Source organism: Sinocyclocheilus anshuiensis, unplaced genomic scaffold (assembly GCF_001515605.1).
Source record: "Sinocyclocheilus anshuiensis isolate Anshui unplaced genomic scaffold, SAMN03320099.WGS_v1.1 scaffold225, whole genome shotgun sequence".
In the NCBI taxonomy this organism is placed as follows: domain Eukaryota; kingdom Metazoa; phylum Chordata; class Actinopteri; order Cypriniformes; family Cyprinidae; genus Sinocyclocheilus; species Sinocyclocheilus anshuiensis.
The window spans coordinates 287,283-305,603 of record NW_015539845.1 but is presented as its reverse complement, the minus strand read 5'-3'; the positions used below and the strand labels follow the sequence as shown (position 1 = coordinate 305,603).

Here is an 18,321-nt window from a genome sequence, read left to right as displayed (position 1 = left end):
AAAGTTGATGTATTCCCTCAGCGACCAGCACAGATCAGCTCCAGGCATGACGAAGTGGATATCGTCCTCTTTTGGAAGACCAAACAAAGTAGTTTCGCTTTCACAACGAAACACACAGCGCCTTCATGACATGGCTGCAGCTTCAACAATACTACAGCGAGAATAAAAGTTACGCCTTCTTTCTTTGCGTGAACATTTGGGCGGCGTTATGCAAATCTTCCCACATCGTGACATAGACATGTGGGGGCGTGTTAGAACGAGCCGTTTTAGGTAGGCGTGGTTGACTTAACTTTTATAAAGAATATCTCTTTGGATTTGAGACTTTAGTCTTTGCAACTTTACAGATCTTCTTTATGCACCAAGAGCTTGTAACACTCCAAAGAGAAAGGAAAAATTGAAATCGCATCATATGACCCCTTTAAATCATGGTATGATTCTTCGGTTCAGAGCAGCAGGAAGAGAAGATTTAACGGCCGAGGACAGAGACACTAACTGGCCTCGATGGCTTCCTGCGGGAAATGGAGTTTCTGTGTTAAGGGGATTGAAAGCCTTTTTTTTCCCGCTGAGGTGGACATTTCCAAACACACTAATACACACTTCCATAGGCTGACCCCTGACCTCCACAGTGCCCATAACAAAACAACCACCCTCACACTTGTGGAGTCCTAGAGAGTTGCAGTTTTCAATAGACAGAAACAATGATTAAAACCAACCAGAAAGGTTTACAGAAAAATCATATTTCAGAACATTAATGCAAACTGTGCTTGGGTAAATCTCCATATTCATGTCATACAACACAACTAAAAGGAAAAAAGTAACATTGTCATTCAAATTGTCATTACTGTAATCCATTATGTACTTTATTACAGTTAACTTTTTTTCCTCAAAGCAGTACAACAAATACTACCCAGGATTATTATTGTTAACTAAAACTAAAAAACATTTTTGTTACTTGAAATAAAACAAACTTTCATTGAAATAAAATAAAATATGAAAAAAAAAAATTATTTCAGCTAGTTGCCAAGGCAACATTTCTAATTTTTTTAGTTTACTAAAGTTTCTAAAATAAATAAGAATTAAAAAGTATTAAAATATCTAAAATAAATAAATTAACTAAAACGAATTAATTAAATTTACTAGAAAAATAAAAACTTAAATATTCAAATTTTAAAAACTAATAAAAATTAAAAATATCAACAAAAACTTTAATAAATGATACTAAAATAACACTGATATCACAATAATAAATATTTACTAATTTAAATAAACTTTTAGATGTTCTGCATTAGAGTAAAGAGACAAAACAAGAAAACAAAACAAAACCTAAAAATATATATATTTTTATATATAATACAATTTTGTATAAATATATTTTTGTATAACTTTTGTTTGATTTTGGTCTGAAATGTGACCCATTCAAGTTCTTGACAGGTTTCATGATATTGACCAATTACTGTAAGATTAACACAGCTTCTCTCAATAAAATATACAATTTCCATAAAAGACCGAGGACTTATAATATCTGAGCTGCATGAGTGTCCATCCATAATGAGTGCTATAAACTGTTTCTTTACAGCTTTAGCACATGCACACCCATGTTCCAACACAAAAACAGCATGGGCATTGCATATGCTCTGCATTAATTGACATTCACCTCCCATTCATAGCAGTGTTCAGCATTACTGCCCATGACCCTGCAGAAACCCTTCTAACAAAGTGCTCATAAGTATATTGTGCAGATGGTATGCAAACGAGAAACTCAGTTGGTTTGGCCATAAAAATCAGTGCATCTTTCAAAACTTCTTTACAGATTTACTGTACATTCTTTTCATTATTTAACAGTCTTTGAGTGACTACCAAGGACTAGAAAAGTTAATGAGAACTAACCAGTCTCTCTCTGTCTCCTATCCTCTCTCTTTCTTCCACTGTAATTCCATCTCTTTCCCAGAACAAAGGCACTGTCAGACCATCAGTCAACTTGATTGACAGGCCTTCCATCCAATATTTACAAGTTGTCCAATCTGGGCACCTACGCCCTATCCTGTCTTACCATTGGCACAGAGATATGCAGTATTTCTTCAAACTCCTCACAAAAATCATCAAACACATACACAAGCATTAAATAAAGTGTGTGTTATTGATTGTCGACTGCTTTCAGATATAAGCTCCTCCATACATTAAGCAACTGATATATCCATATATCAACTTGCTACATGACAGTTTCATTATGAAACATCTTGTTTCAGAAAATCTGTTGTTATACATAACAAATCTGTGATTTTGGTGTCAGCTGTAGACCTGACCCTCTAATCTTCATCCTAAACCTCCACCACTGCTGAAAATGATACCGTCCTCTCTCTACGGCCCATCATGTGTTTGAAAGTGGGTTTCATGTGGTGATTATACTGCAGACAGGGCACATTCTGACGCAACAAAGAGACAGAGAGAGAAAGACAAAAAGAAAGAGGGAATAAGACTGTTGGAGAAAAAAGAAAGACGGGTCAGCAGTGGGATATGTTTGCGCAAGAGGGGCGTCATCCCAAAAAGCTGATATCCCCACCAGAGCTGCACCACTGATGTCATCACTGTGGGACACACCCAAGCTGGCTGCACGACACAGAGAACTTTAAGAGTCACTGCAGGGACAACTGGAAAGATTCACAAACACACACACACCAAAAGCACGGAACAGCCACAGAGTGTTACAGTCTTCCCAGGAATGTGAGAATGTGCCCTTTCAAGGACACTTTGCTCATTTGTAAGAATTGTTTTAGCATTAAATTTTGATTTGCTGATCAAATGGCGAATCTTTCATTTCAATGAACGTTTTTTAAGAGGCATTTCTATCATGTAGTCAGCAATGTGCTTTTTTATTGGGTAAAAGTGTGTGAGAGTGTCGGTGTGTGTGTATGAAACTTTGAATGTGTGAAATGCAAAACCTCACCAAAGGCATAACTTCACTTTGACCCCCATCTAGACTCAGAGTCTAACCTTGTTTCGAAAAATCTGGTTTGGAATATTAGGGTGAGTACAAGATGACAGAATTTTCAATTTTGGATGAACTATCCTTTTTGGATGTATACTCAAGAACGTGGGATCAATTATGTCCCTTCACATACACAACATGAAAGGAACAGTTCACCAAAAAAATTACAATTTGCTGAAAACTGACCATCCAATTGACCATTCTTCATCGAAACAGATTTGGAGAAATTAAATATTACAATTCATTACAAATGGATCCTCTGCAGTCAATGGGTGTCATCAGAATGAGAGTGATAATAACATCACAATAATCCACAAGTAATAGACAAGCATGTTTGTAATAAACACATGAATGATTAAGCCTTTTTAACTTCAAACTGTTGCTTCCAGCTAAAATATGAGTCCTCTATCCATAATATTGCTTTCTCTATTGAAATAGCTGAGTAACCCGAATCAGGAGAGAAATATGCACAGATGAAGTAGTTTAAAAGTTAAAACCATCCAAAATGGTTCTAAACAAATATCTCGGTGGATTCTGATGTGAGAGGACAACAGATGAAGGACTTTTTCACTGGAGAAAGTGTTATTGAGGATCATGGACTCATATTTTTGCTAGAAACAATAGTTTCAAGTTAAAACATCTTTTATGGATTTTCATTTCAAGCACCTTTTCACTTCACAAGATGTTAATTGATGGACTGGAGTCATGTGGATTGCTTGTGATGTTTTTATCAGCTGTTTGGACTCTCATTCTGACGGCACCCATTCACTGCAGAGGATCCATTGGTGAGTAAGTGAAGCTTAATTTCTCCAAATCTGTTCTGATGAAGAAACTCATCTACATCTTGGATGGCCTGAGGGTGAGTACATTTTCAGCAAATTTTCATTTTGGGTGAACTGTTCCTTTAAGATACTTCAATAAAACCTCCAATCTGAATCCAAGAATCCAGCTGTTGTTCACTGCTGTCCACATGACAGGACAAACAAACTCTAACTTAGACTCAAACACAGTCTTTTGAAGAACATAATCACTACTTCACCTTGTGCAATTCGGCTGCTGTATTCTGATAGGAGAAATGCAAACAGCGGCATGGACCTTGGACTAATATCAAACACTAGCCTATTGAACACGTCTATTGAACGTTGTACCAATGACATACAACTAACGATATTTATTCTGCCCTGCAATTGCAGTGATGAGAGGCACGACTTACCCAATCTGTCTGTTGGTGGAAGGGGCTTGAGTGATGACAGAACTGGACTGGGGTGAGGGCAGTGCCTGCTGGATCACTATGCTGCTGTTGTGGTTAGCCATTCTTGAGTGGGTCTGCTGGTGCTGGTTAGGGTCCCCCTGCCCATGAAGAGAGATATTCTGTTCAGAAACAGACAGAAGGGTGAGGACATGTCATGTACACAGGGGTAAAATATAAACTGTTAATCTACTCTAACATAACTACACTAGAAAAGAGAACTCCCTACAAGTCAACCCTAAACTACAGAACTTGGTGCAGAAATATTGGCAAAATTCAGCAAACTTTTGTGGCCTTTTGAAGGCCAAACAGAAGTTACTTTCAAACCAAGCAGCTTTTCATACCTGGGTGGCGGACCAGATTTTTGGAGTCCTATTGAAATGACAGGATTTTGCATCGTACCTTAAGAGTGTAGAGCTAAAACTAGAAAAGAATGCATGAAGCACATCATTCAAGCCCGAAAGGGGAACAGAATGCATCTACTTTCGGAAGGCCAAATAAAGTGCTTTTGCTTTCGCCTAGAAACACACAGCGTCTCCCTGACATGGCTGCTTCAACACTAACTGCGGTTACTGAAACCACGCCTTCTTTCTTTGTGTGCACATTTGGGTGGCATTATGCAAATATTCCCACATAGTGACCTAGATATGTGGGGGCGTGTTAGAACGAGCCGTTTTAGGGGGGTGTGGCAGAGTCTTAACTTTGATAAAGAATATGTCTTTGGATTTGAGACTTTAGTCTTTGCAACTTCAGGGATCTTATCTATTCACGAACAGCTTGTAACACTCCAAAGAGAAAGGAATACTTGAAATCGCATCATATGACCCCTTTAAGTGAGAAATAAAGAAGGGGGATTTCTATTGTGGGCCACACCTTGAAGGCACAATGTTAAGTTCCAGCTGCACCTGTTATGGTTTAGAAGATACAAGTGGACAGAAATGTACTGATTTTCTTCAGTAGTTTTCCTAATTTGCATCAACTAACCAAGTACTTTGTTAAAGAGGAGAGATTCGCCAAGAATAAATTGTGATTCTGACAGTGCCGTTTATTTGCACTGTCTATGTAGCTTTAGTGTGCACTAAAGGATTTTCATACAATCAGGTTATGGCACAGATGCACCCATAAAATCTGTGCTGCTGAACACAATTTACACGGTTGGTGGATAATATACAGCAGACTACTGCAATCTGATGTACTTTACTGAGATGAATTATAATGCTTTTCTTAATCATTTGATCATCATTACACAAATAACTGGAGCCATGATCAATAAAAAAATCAGAAATTTTGTTTACCTCTTTCTGGCTTTTCGGTAATTGCTGCTTACTGCTTGTCTGATGACCTTAAATAGAGTTTTGTGAATACGACACAATCTATAAAGAGCCACATTTACAAAGAAAGGGGCGTGTCTGCGCTAAAAATAATGACAATGACTCATTATAACATTTAGCATCATGGTTAAACTGAACTATGAGTAGATTTTGTGTTAAATTCTAACACGCTATTTGGCCCTTTAGTCACACAGTATCTAATTACCCTAAAAAGCACATCCTTTAAACACATGAGATTCGGCCTCCACATTTGATTTCAGTACACTTAAGACAAGCGCAGCAGAATTCTCTGCAAAGGCTCTGGGCGATATTTCCCTCTCACCTGTCTTCGCCTGAGCTCAGCAAAGTCCTGCTACAACCTGCTGCTTGCTGACTTGGCATGGTGTACTAACCCTAAACCTCAAGTGTAAACTCCCCAGATTAACAGACATCGTCAGTTTATCTACAGCACCACTGTCAGGCAGACAGTAAGGTGGTGCATGGTCACTGAGCCCAGTCATCTTGTGACACAGTTTAGGTGCAAGTGGTAAAACAGTCATTAATTTAGGATTGAAGGTGTCTGTGTGCGTCATTGTCAGACCTTGATGATATATGATAAAAATACCCGCAAGAGTTTGGTTATCACCATGGCTTTACAATTATCATCCCAGTTATCACTTTGAAATATGGCTTTGAAAAACATGTGAATGTTTCTATCAACGTCCTAGGAAGTCTATTACGTTACTATAATCTGTTACACATGTATTATAACTTGCCATGATTGGCTTGCTGTAGATTAAAAGGATTGTCAAAGTCTCATTAACATAGTCTCATAACATTAACATCAGTCTCAAAACATAGCACATGAATTGCATACTCAGTATTGTGGCGTTGTATTATTGTAGATATTCCCTGCATCATGACCAACTAAGGACCAGCTTAAACCAGGTCAAACCAGCTGCCATGCTTCAAAACATACCTAACCAGTAGGGATGGGTAAAAACATATTTGGTAACCATAAACTCATTAATCAGCTGGAAAAATAAACTGTAGAGAGGGGCATTTTGCTTAATATATGCACCATATAACATATTCATTATCATTTTTACTGTTCTTCAATGTTTAATTTATGTTTGAATAAATCCATCAAGTTTTTATGACAGCGACATTTAAATGTTTATATTTCAAAAAACTAATTGAAGTAGAAATATTATTATGTAGCTGTAACTTTATTATTGTAAAAACTTCATTAATTTTAACCTTCAATATTATAGTAATGTAGTACCAACTGACTCTTATGTATATTTTACAGCATTAGTTGAGAGATTTTTTTTCCTTGAGAAAATTTGGCATGTACTGTACCTGATATATATCCAAAATAATCGATATCGAATCGAATCGGTAATTGAATCGGTAATAGAATTGAATCGCAAGCTTGTGAATGAGAATTGAATCAAATCGTGAAATTTGTGTCAAAACCCAGCCCTACTAACCAGCACATGCTGGTTTTTTCAACAGGGTTAGCGTAAATGTCTTATTTTAAAGGGGTCCTATTATGCTCTTTTACAATGTCTTGAATTTGTTTTGGGGGTGTACTAGAACATGCTCTCATGCTTGGTGTAAACTTATTATTTTTTACATAATTTACATTATTACAATACCATTCTCCCCAGCCTGGCACAAACGGCTCGATTAGTTCCGGGTTTGTGTTAGGCTCTGAAATTGAGTGACAATCTTGTTTTCTTTTTTCTTGTTTTTTGTTTGCATGGTGTTAATAAGGAGGTCTAGCTTCTTTCTTCAAGGTGAGATTGATGGACACCTTTTGGGCTAAATGAAGCTATAGCATTTACAGAAATGTTGGGTTTTGTTTGGCTTGTTATTCATCACTCACTGTCATTCCGGATGATGTGTTTATTTCCCTGATAATAACACTGTGATTTCAGGATTCAGAACTCGATTAGTTCCGGCTTTGATGAAGGTCCACCTTCCGAAAAACAAATGTTTTGTGATTGGTTAGCTGTCCCAGTGCATTGTGATTGGCTAACAGCTTAGACGGTGTTTCAGTACTGCCCCGCCCCTTGCCAAAGCAGCAAGTTTCGTCTGCTCCGGTTTAGTTAAGGATGGCGTCAATATTGCCACATCAATTTGAGCCGGATTCAGACCCCAAGAATATTGAACAAGAGGAGTTTTCATAATTGTAACATACATATTTACATACATAATTATTCAGGTGCATGTGTAATAACTTGCGAAAACTTGAGGCTACAGCAGCACTTCTTCTTCGTCGTCGTCTTGTCTGATGCACTCAACCAAGCGTTCTAACCACGACCTCGACCCTCCTCACCCCCCAACCATTCGAATTTCCGTAGGCTGAATTATTTTAATGATATTCTAATGGACCGCTTTGTGATATCACAAAACCCGGAAAACAAATGCTGTAGTCCAAACGAGCCGTTCGTTGTAGTTCTTGAAAAGGTTTGTTTTTTTTTAAACGAAATATCTCCCTTTGGAGTGGACTTTGAGATTTGTAAGTTTGAAGATCTTTTTTATGTCCAAACATACACACTACACACTGACTAAAATTCAAAAAGTGAAAAAGCATAATAGGACCCCTTTAAGGTATGTTTTCTCTTTCAAGTGAACTACTTCATGGCAGAGATTCTTTCAAATCATATGTACAGTATGTTTCTGGTTTTAGAAATAGCCTAAATCAAGATATCTTAGGAGACATTAAGTTAAACAAAGTTTTGGGAAAAACTCTCTTTTGGAAAACCATCTCATATTGGAAGCAAAACTATGTCTTAAAATAGTGTTTCCGTAGGCAGTTCACACAGTTTTAAAAAAGATCAAGCATTTGTGACTGTCTAGATGATTTGATATCCAGACAAACAATACTCTTTGTGAACACAACTGTCAATCAGTTTGAAGCTCAGCTGCCACATGTGATCTCTGGGTGTATCTTTTTCCTGCTTCAGCAACGGAACCTCTATCTGCCTGTCGTGTATGTGTGTGATCTATCCAAAGCTGACAGTGACTTGTTGTTATGTTGGATGGGGTAGTAGTGACAGCGGCTGTTAGCATTGGGGATCACAACTGCGAGACCCACACCATAATCTCACCTGTTTGCTGTCCTCCTCCTCCTGAGCCTTGCAAAACTCCTGTTCGATAGAGCAATCCAGCTCGCTGAAGAGACCCACCTCCTCGCAGTTCTTCAAAAAGCGCGTTGGGGTTGGGGTCTGGTCTAGAAACATTCGAGGAAAAAAATACATCAAAATTTAGCAGGGCATGTTAGTTTAACTGTTTACAATGACATTGAAGGTCTAATAGGTTTGGATATCGAGGAAAATTTTTATTATTCACACTTATTATTTCTTATCTTTTATTATTAATTCTATATCAAAAATAAGCATAAGCCTTTTCTTAATATTATAAACATTTGACTTTTGTCACCAAATCAAAGTCATGTGGTGAAACCAAAGTGCAGAAACCTGCGGGGGGGGGGGGATAAAACAGGAAGGGATACCACAGAAAAAATATAGAAATACATTTTAAATATATATTTCTTAATATTTTTTACATATAATTATTCAAAATATTTTTTTGTAATCTATCACATTCTATTTTTACCCAAATTTGAAATTACATTTTAAATGTATTACGGTCAGTTATTGTCAGCTCTGCATGAACAAAATTCTGAATGTGGGCTCCCTGACAACGACTCTGCATCTCAAAGTTCAAAACAAGTTTGCGGTTAATTCCCTATGCAAATTGAACCCAACCCAAACAGCTAAATAAAAGCTTCTGGCGGGACCATGTGATCCGTGGCACTAGGATGCATTTCTAGCTTCATGCCGTGTCTCTCTCCGCTCAGGCCGTGTCCTTTTCATTATTTACTCTCGTCAGAGTGGCAGATCAGATTTCTGGGATCAGGGGCCAGATTCACGAAAATCTTCTCAAGAAATAAGTTAAGAAATTTCTTAAGAAAAATTCCACTATGTAAGAATGTTCTTAGGGGCAATTCTTGAAAAATTCTTAAGAAGTTATCATTAATGTTCTTAAGAACATCTTTTTTTTCTTAAGAAGAAAATGACAGTTACAAAATATTCTTAACTTTTTTCTTAAGTTAAAAAATAATAAGAAAATGGCGGTTAAGAACACTTTTTTTCTTAAGAATGTTTTGTGAATCCGGCCCCAGCTTTGGGTTTCTCACTCGCTCTGCATTCTTTTCCATGCAGGCCCTTCTTTCAGTAACTCGCTTGCTAACGAAGGTGCACATGCATTCCTTCACTCACTACCTCTCGTTTGCTCAGCCTCTTTCCCTCAAACACACTCCACAGAGAAATCACACACACACCTCTTATTGAGCTTGTGGTGGGATTATCATTTGTAGCCGCTACTGGAACCACAAAGTAACTCATTATCTTGTACTTTATCAAACCCACAATGAATATTACAGTCTAGACTGAACCGCACATCCAGCACTAGTAGAATCCCGTCAAGGGTTTGATTTCAGGATCCCTGATCTGTGTTAATGTGTACAGTATCTTGACAGAAGAGGATGAATTATATAGATATATTTAAATATAAATACACTTGCATATTATTCATAACAAATAAGAGTGTCCAGAATAAAGATAAAAACTAGTTTAAAAAATGCATGTGCCTAGTTCTTTCTATTCATGGCTTCATATGGTTATAATTATTCATAATTATTTATAATTTAATTATATAATAAATTACATCATTATATAATAAAAACAAGAGGCACATCTTAAATATCTATCTATAGGACTTGCATCGTCATTTTGCAACTGCAATCTATTTGTTCGGACAGTGTAGTCAATATCACAATACCAAGATACTTTGTTATTTTGGAAAGAGAGGACAGAAAACTACAAATTTTGATCATCAAATCGATCATTATGGTATATTAGAAAACATGAATGATTACTGTATTTTACATATTCATAAATATGCTTTGAGTCTTAAACTGCTTATTAGTGTCCTTATTGGTAATTCAATAGATAGATAGATAGATGGATAGGTAGATAGATAGATAGACAGATAGATAGATAGATAGAATTTATTTATTTAGATTAAATACATAATAATAAACTAGACAAAAACACTGTTTTGTTTTGTTTTGTTTGCATGGATTTCATGTGTTTTTCATGCAGATATACCAAAAAAGGCTACCTTTTTCAACCAAGCCTGAGTACACAGCTTTGGTTAGTTAGTGTTCAATCTCTAAATATACACCTCTAGATATGCAATCCTCCACTTTTTCATCATAGTTGTTGAGGCTTATTTTCTTTTCTTCCCTGCACTGTTCCCGCTTCCTCTCGTCCCCTGAGAGGGCCGGCGGTCTAATTGATATGGAACTCATGGTACGGGTTGATGACTGGGATTAGGGGAGTGAGGCAGAGCACAGCACAGAAATTATTTTAGCCACATGGCTCTGCATTTAAAACTGCACCTGGTTAATACACCTAATCAAAGACAGACGCTAAATGGAGACTAACACATGAGCTGTGTGTGTGTGTGTGTGTGGTCTCACCTGACAGCATGTTGTCATTTTTGATGGAGGGGAATTTGAGGGTCATCTCATGCTTGTGCCGATGAATCATTAGATGATCCTCCGTAGGGAATCTCTAGAGAACATGGAAACAACTGGTTGCGATTTAATAAGACTAAGCTCACATAAAAAAAGCAGAGGTTTGTTTTCTTTCCATTTTGTGTTCTTGAAAAACAGAGTCTTACAATTAGTGACTCTATCAAGCAACCTTATACTTACCACTGAATACAACAGGACTGAGCCTTAGGCATAAACTGTCTGTCTGAATAGATTACAAGAACACCTTTCTGATTGAAAATACCTTCTCATTATGGTAATTACATAATCTTAATTGATGTTTAAGAGCACCTGAGAGGAATGTTGTATCTGTAAATGGTCCACATGAACCGGCCTGCTCAAACAGATTGTGACAGGCCTAGTCTAATTGTGCAGCGGTTCAAAACAGGTGGATTGTGATCTGAAAATGGGTCGCAGGTGTGTTCTGATTACGGAAAGAAGGAAAAAAATATATATGCTATATGCAAATTTAAAGAATAAAGATAATTTATAGAACAGAGGAGAGAAAAATAAATATACCTTTAAAAAGGCAGGAAAGCAATAACTATATCTTTGGTTGGTGATAACAAATCAGTGACAACAATCAAAATCAGTATTTTGCAGTATATATATATTTTTTTTTTTATATATATATTTTTTTTTTATATTGATTCTGACTGTACGTCCCTCTTTCCACCCCTGCATTCTTAAAATAAATCTATGAGAATGTAAAAAGCAGGCCAAGATAGACTCTATGGCATTTTTTTTTTTTGGTCATTTTGTGTATTTGTCATATCAGTATTTGCACATATTGATGGACCTTTGCAGTCCATGTTAATATTAATAAATGTAAAAGTATGATTTTGATTACTTTTTTTTTTTTTTATCTTTGTATGATAAGCAATATTGTTATTATATTGGGTGACCATTATAAAATCTGGATCCTCAAGCAAAACCAGTTGTTTTAGTATCATTGAGATACTATTATAGGTTTCCTTAATATTTTGAATGTGTTTTATTTTTATATTTTCTGTTTTCACTCTAATTTGAGCTATTTTTTTGTCATTTTGCTGTGTTTTGAAATTTTTATTAAATATGTCTGTATAGCTTTTATTACTTTTTTTTTATTTCACTTTTATTTTTTAGTTATTTTACGAAGTTAAACTAAGTGAAAATGAAAAATGTTGCCTCCGCTAAAGTTTGTTTTATTTCAAGTAACGAGGGTTTTTTATGGTTTTAGTTTGAGTTATTTTAATACATAAAGTCAAACTAGATGTTGCCTTGGCCTCTAACTGAAATAAAATAAGTTTTAGTTTTTCTTTTATTTAAATATAATAACTCTGTTGAGAACCACTGTAATGGTTCAACATGAGCTAGAAGAATATATGCATTAAGAGAGAGATTATTTACCATACCTATGAGGATTTCACCTCATCCAAAGAAATACCAAACCAAGAATTTTATATCTTATATCAAGACATCCAGTTGATAACATTTGCCTCAACAAGATACAATTTCACTGTTGTTGTCTGTGGCACAGTTTCACATTAATAAAGATCTTTCTCGAGTTACAGGACCGTTCGTCTTTGCTATTGTCTTATCAGACTCACCTGAGAGCAGCCCGGGGCACTGCACACGAACGGCCTTTCCTGCTCGGAGTTCATCACTGTCACTGGCTCCTCATATACCTGAACACAAAGCAAAGGAGAGAAATTCAAATCAGGGGGTGCCTCCAGGACTCAGAAGCATAAAGACCCGCTCACATTATGTCACCAATGTATGGTGTGCCAGTGATAACCAACTTTGTGGTTCCCAAAGAGGCTTTGACGGAATCTCAGTGAGGATTCGGTGTCTTATGCCCTGGGAGAGGGCATTCAAAGTTGTAAAGGTTTAGTCTAAACTCTAGGAGGGAAGCTTAAGAGCCTAAAACTGACCCCTAAAGTGTCACCTGCTCCTTCGTCGCCATGGAGCCGTCGCTGACCACAGGGTAAGATGTAAACTATACTCTCTGTGTTGTGCACGCAAGTCTATGGCTAACCCAGACACATGGCACCGAGGTCAACGTATCAATGACCTACCAGTCATTAGCAACTCTTTTGACACCTAAACTGTCCTTTTAATACCTCGCCAGCCATGACTTTAGCAGCTCTTCTTAGGTGAGTCAATGACAAATAAGAACATCCAAGATAAAGAACAGGAAACGTGTTATAAAAGAAAACTATTATACAATCTAACAAAAGTTAAAATTATAAACTTTCAAAATCTCATGTAGTGTAAGCACCAAGTAAAACACCTTCAGTGTACGTATCTTAATCATAATTTAAAAAAATAATTTTCAAAAATCTATTTTTCAAGTAAAAGTTTTTTGTTTTTTTTTAAATATTAATTATCAATTTATAATTACCTATATTATGATATAATTTATCTTTATGATAAAATTTACTATAATATAACTTGTCTTTTCGATATCATTTACTATATTATGATATAATTATTCTTCATGATATAATTTTCTGTATTATATTTTATTTTCCTACATGTTGGTCGCACCACATGACTTAGTGAACTAACTTTATTTTTCATATTTATTTTATTTATTTTTTATTATTGCATTCAACAAAACTGTTTTCCGGGCCCCGAAGGGGAACGAGGGGGCCCCCCCCTCCCCGGAACGCGATCGCGAACGGACCGAGGGGAAAAGGAACCGCCCACCCCTCCTGGACCGCGATCGCGAACGGACTGAGGGTGAATACATTACTTTATAATTTTCAAGAAAATATCTGAGTTACTTTTTCAAATAATGCCAAGCCCAGATGAGAAAAAGTAATGCAAAAGTAAAGTAATGCTTTACTTTTCATAAAAAGTAACTAAGTAATGCAATTAGTTACTTTTTTATAGAGTAACGCAATATTGTAATCGATTACTTTTGAAAGTAACTTTCCCAAACATTGAAAGTGGAACTACATTAAACCATTTTTGGTAGCTAAAAGCATTGGCAAATTGACCAAATTATTCAATATGTGGACACAGACTCTGTGTGGTCTTATTATAAGATGGCAACAAATGCTTATGATTATTTTATCGCAACAAGGAAAACACTGTTGTAGAATTTGGCTGTACGTCGTGCATCACAGGTGATCATAAACTTTACCAATGTTTCTAACACCTGTTTAGGGAATTTTACAGCACCCTTATGTAAGTTTTGTTCGAAAGAGTAACAGTATTATGGTCTACAGCAGCCTAATGAGACACAGCTGTAATAGTCCATGACAGCCAGAGTCGAGTCCCCTTCATATACAGCAGCAAAACAGACTCATGACTGTGGCTACATATTGACACACTGCTTAGACAGCTAACAAACACTTTCCAACTGCGTGAAAAATAAACACATTCGAAACTTTGAATGATGAAAACATGAAGAGTATGAATTCAAATGCTTCAGCCTTGGATATGCATGAGCCCCGCTGTGTGAATGCTTTCATACATGATTTGCATGTGCTTTTTTTTCCCTGCCCGATTGGTCTAGTCAACTGTTTCCTCCCATGCAGTCAAAACATGCAAATTTGCTTTTATGTTAACCAGACATCTTTTTACTTACAGTCCGACCTTGGGGCAGAGCCCCTCCAGGCGGCTTCTGACACACGGCCCTCGGGGACACACGGTCTGGATACGGTGTTTCTGTAAGCAAACTGACTTCAAGAACACGTCTGCTAAATGACAAGTCACTAACACTCGTTTTTTTCTGTTTTCTGTCTTTCTCTCTCTGTCACTCGCTTATCAGCTCTCAGAAAGTTGTGTCCCCATCCACTAGTCTTTACCGTAACTATCGTATTCTGCTCTCACTTTTTTCTCTGTCTTGATTAATTCTTCTAATTGTTAATTGCTATTTCAAAAAGGTCATTCTGGATGTTCAGTGTTTAACTTTGCAAGTTCCTCTGTCATTGGATAAGATTGGCCACTTTTGCCAGCACTAATTTTCGGTAAACTAAAGAGACAGTTCAGCTAAAATGAAAATGCTGTCATCATTTATTCATCCCACGTTGCTACAAACCTGTATTACTACTTAATCTTACAGAACACAAAAGAAGGTATTTTGAAGAATCTTGGTAACCAAATGATTAAATAAATAAATAAACTAAGACCTTTCCGAAAATATCTTTGTTTATGTTCCATAAAAGTCCATATGGATTTGGAACAAAATGAGGGTAAGTTAATGACAGAATAACAGAAAATTAATTTTGGGTTTAAGCAAATAAAAGAGAACATTTTATTTTCGTAATGCGACATATTTCTTAGTGCAATAGGATATTCAACAATTTGGAAATGTAGGACGGGACTTGATTTTATCCATCAGGAATTGATCAGATGTGATGTTTCTATTTAGAACTCTTCAATCAACAGAAAAAGGAAAGATGTTTCAGAGGTGGAGTACGTCATTATATTTTGATGAAAGATTTCCAAGACCAAACTTTTCTTCTTTGGAATCAGGTGCACCGATGAATCATTCAAAACGATAAGCAAAAATGTGTTTTAAAAAAGTAAATACGGTCAGTGTAGATTTCATGTTGACTTTAACACTTCACCTTAATAGAGAGGAACATGTTGTTGTGTCCCTATCTACCCTTAAACTTTACGCGAGCTTGACTAACGTGACCTGCCAGAACTAACACTACGCTTGATTTCTCTTCGTATCAGTCAAGATTTTAAAATATATTGTAATTTTTGTGTCCCTGCATTGTCAAACAGACCTAAGATATGCCGTCTTTTGATATCACATCTGGCCAGATTCCAAAACCAAAACCAACAGTGCAACACAATCAGGCCCCTGCAGCAATATTTCACATTCACACTATGTAAGTTCTCCAACATGCGAAATCCGTACTACAAAGACTGTCATCAAATCTGTTAATTTAAACATACGATTATGCACTTCATTCATTTTCATGAAAAATATTACCGTATCATTTCCACCCTCAAGCAAGTCTTTTAGCCACCTAAACTGCTCAATATCCCCATGTGACACGAGGCCAGGTGTGAGATGTTTGCTCACCGGTGGTCATACACAGCTTGGCTTTTATTTCACCGGTGTTTTCATTTAACACAGGACATTTCGTTACACTTCAAATTTAGAATGGCCCGATGTGGCAGCCGAGGAGGATTAGGGGGCCGGAGTACAGTTTCACAGGGAACCGGTGAGGAACTTTCTCCTCTGGTACACATTTGAATTCAAACAGTATGGTGCACAGGCCGAGGGGAGGAGGAGGGTGGTGAAGGTTACAGCAAGCACAAACTTGCGCTGCAATTCAAATCCAACCTCCCCCCGTCCTCTGCAGGCCTTCGGCAGCAAAGGTTCAAGGTAGGATCAGCACAGGACCCGGGGCAAGGAATAAGAAGCATACAGACAATGCAAAGGATGCCATAAACCTCTCATAATTGAACAGACGAAGGGGCCCCAACAATAGCAACCTTCAATCACTATCAGTCATCACATCTCCACAAACATAAACTTACAGAGACCTAGAGAACTTCAGGCTGACTTTTATATCGGAGGTACAAACATTTGAAATATGAACGTATCGGAATGTTGTTGTTGCTCAGTGAGCAAAAGTGACGGAAAAATAAAAACAGTAACACCTTAAACCATGTGAGATTAAAATTAAAAACGTTTTCACTGCTATTTTAGAATACACCAAGTATTTAACAGTAATTTGCACTCAAAATTTAAAAAACTTTTTTTAAAACACAAAGAGGAAAACCTGCATACACTACATATTATAAAGCCTTTTGAATTTCATGTAGTTATATATAATGTAGTCATATATATATATATATATATATATATGTGAAGAGTTCAGATGGAGATGTGTAGACAGAATTCTATGGACTGACAGATTCAATAACCATTCACTTTCACTGATTTTTTTCCCCATATAATGAAAGTGACTGGAGCTGTCATTCTGCCTAACATCTCTTTCTGTGTTCCACAGAAACTAAAACAGGTTTGTATCGACATGAAAGTGAGAAATTATGAATTCTTTTCATTTTTAGGTGAACTACTCACTTAATCTTCATCCTAGAAGCAATGAGATAGAATTAAGTTCATATTTTAATTTTCCTCCCTGCATGAAGCTGTAAATATAACGCTTACTTTTTATAGTTAATATAGGCCTACATTTTTTTCTGTACTTTTCTACAAACAAACATTTATTTGTGTTGTAAAAAAAAAAAAAAAAGAACCCAGACAATATTCGTGTGAGTGGATTAAAATCTTTTAAGCCTTTAGGCTTTTCGAAAAGAGTTTGCCTCGTCAGCACAAACCGCTGAAAGCCTCAATATCTCGACGGTTAATCAAACAGTCTGACTGGCCTGCATTATGACGTCATGCTTCGATACGTTGCTTTCATGTAACAATGTATGTTACAAAATAAAACGTGCAAAGATTCATACAAGCGTGCATATAATTTAAGTCAACCATTCTTGTATCATAAAACAGCGGACTGGACTGGACTGGAACCCCTCTGACAGTCGCGATAGCTCTTGTTCGAGACGGGATAATAACGGTGCCCGAGTATTCAGAGACAAGATCCTCAGTTTCTGCATGTTGATGAATGAAACAAAACAGGTTCAACGCAACAAACTAATTGTCCCGGACCGCTTTAGAGGAACAATGCAGAACACTTGTCACAGAGCGAACGGGACACAACACACACGCGCTGTGGCAAGCCATTTTAATATTTATTATTCCTTTTAAAGGGGTCATATGACGTTGCTAAAAAGAACATTATTTTGTGTATTTGGTGTAATGAAATGCGTTTATGCGGTTTAAGGTTCAAAAAACACATTATTTTCCACATACTGTACATTATTGTTGCTCCTCTATGCTAAATGTCTCTTTCTGAAACGCATCAATTTTTACAAAGCTCATCCTTCTGAAAAGTGAGGTGTGCTCTGATTGGCCAGCTATCCAGTACGTTATGATTGGACAAATACCTCAAGCGTGTGATGGAAATGTGACGCCCCTTACCATACTGTGAAGCCGTGTCCCGGTGAGATGAGACAACACCAATAAAACCCATTACAAACGAGGCATTTGTTGCATCCAGTGGGGACATAATTACTGATTATAATGACTTATACTGTCTTTTTACGCATTGCATTGCATCGC

At 36.8% G+C, this 18,321-nt stretch overlaps 1 protein-coding gene across 2 annotated transcripts in view; it reads right to left on the bottom strand.

Annotated features, from left to right (window-relative positions):
- The window catches only part of LOC107684542 (cyclic AMP-responsive element-binding protein 5-like), a 79,579-nt gene that overhangs the window by 59,758 nt on the left and 1,500 nt on the right, over positions 1–18,321 (bottom strand). The window contains exons 2-5 of one of the 2 annotated variants that reach the window (XM_016480819.1): positions 12,767–12,844; positions 11,103–11,196; positions 8,665–8,786; positions 4,200–4,357 (exon numbers count right to left, since the gene is read on the bottom strand). In XM_016480819.1, the coding sequence (XP_016336305.1) occupies positions 4,200–4,357; positions 8,665–8,786; positions 11,103–11,196; positions 12,767–12,820 (428 nt within the window). In that variant the 5' untranslated portion in view covers positions 12,821–12,844. Of the gene's footprint in view, positions 1–4,199; positions 4,358–8,664; positions 8,787–11,102; positions 11,197–11,339; positions 11,392–12,766; positions 12,845–18,321 lie in introns of those variants that run through there. The other variant, XM_016480820.1, reaches the window with a different exon arrangement.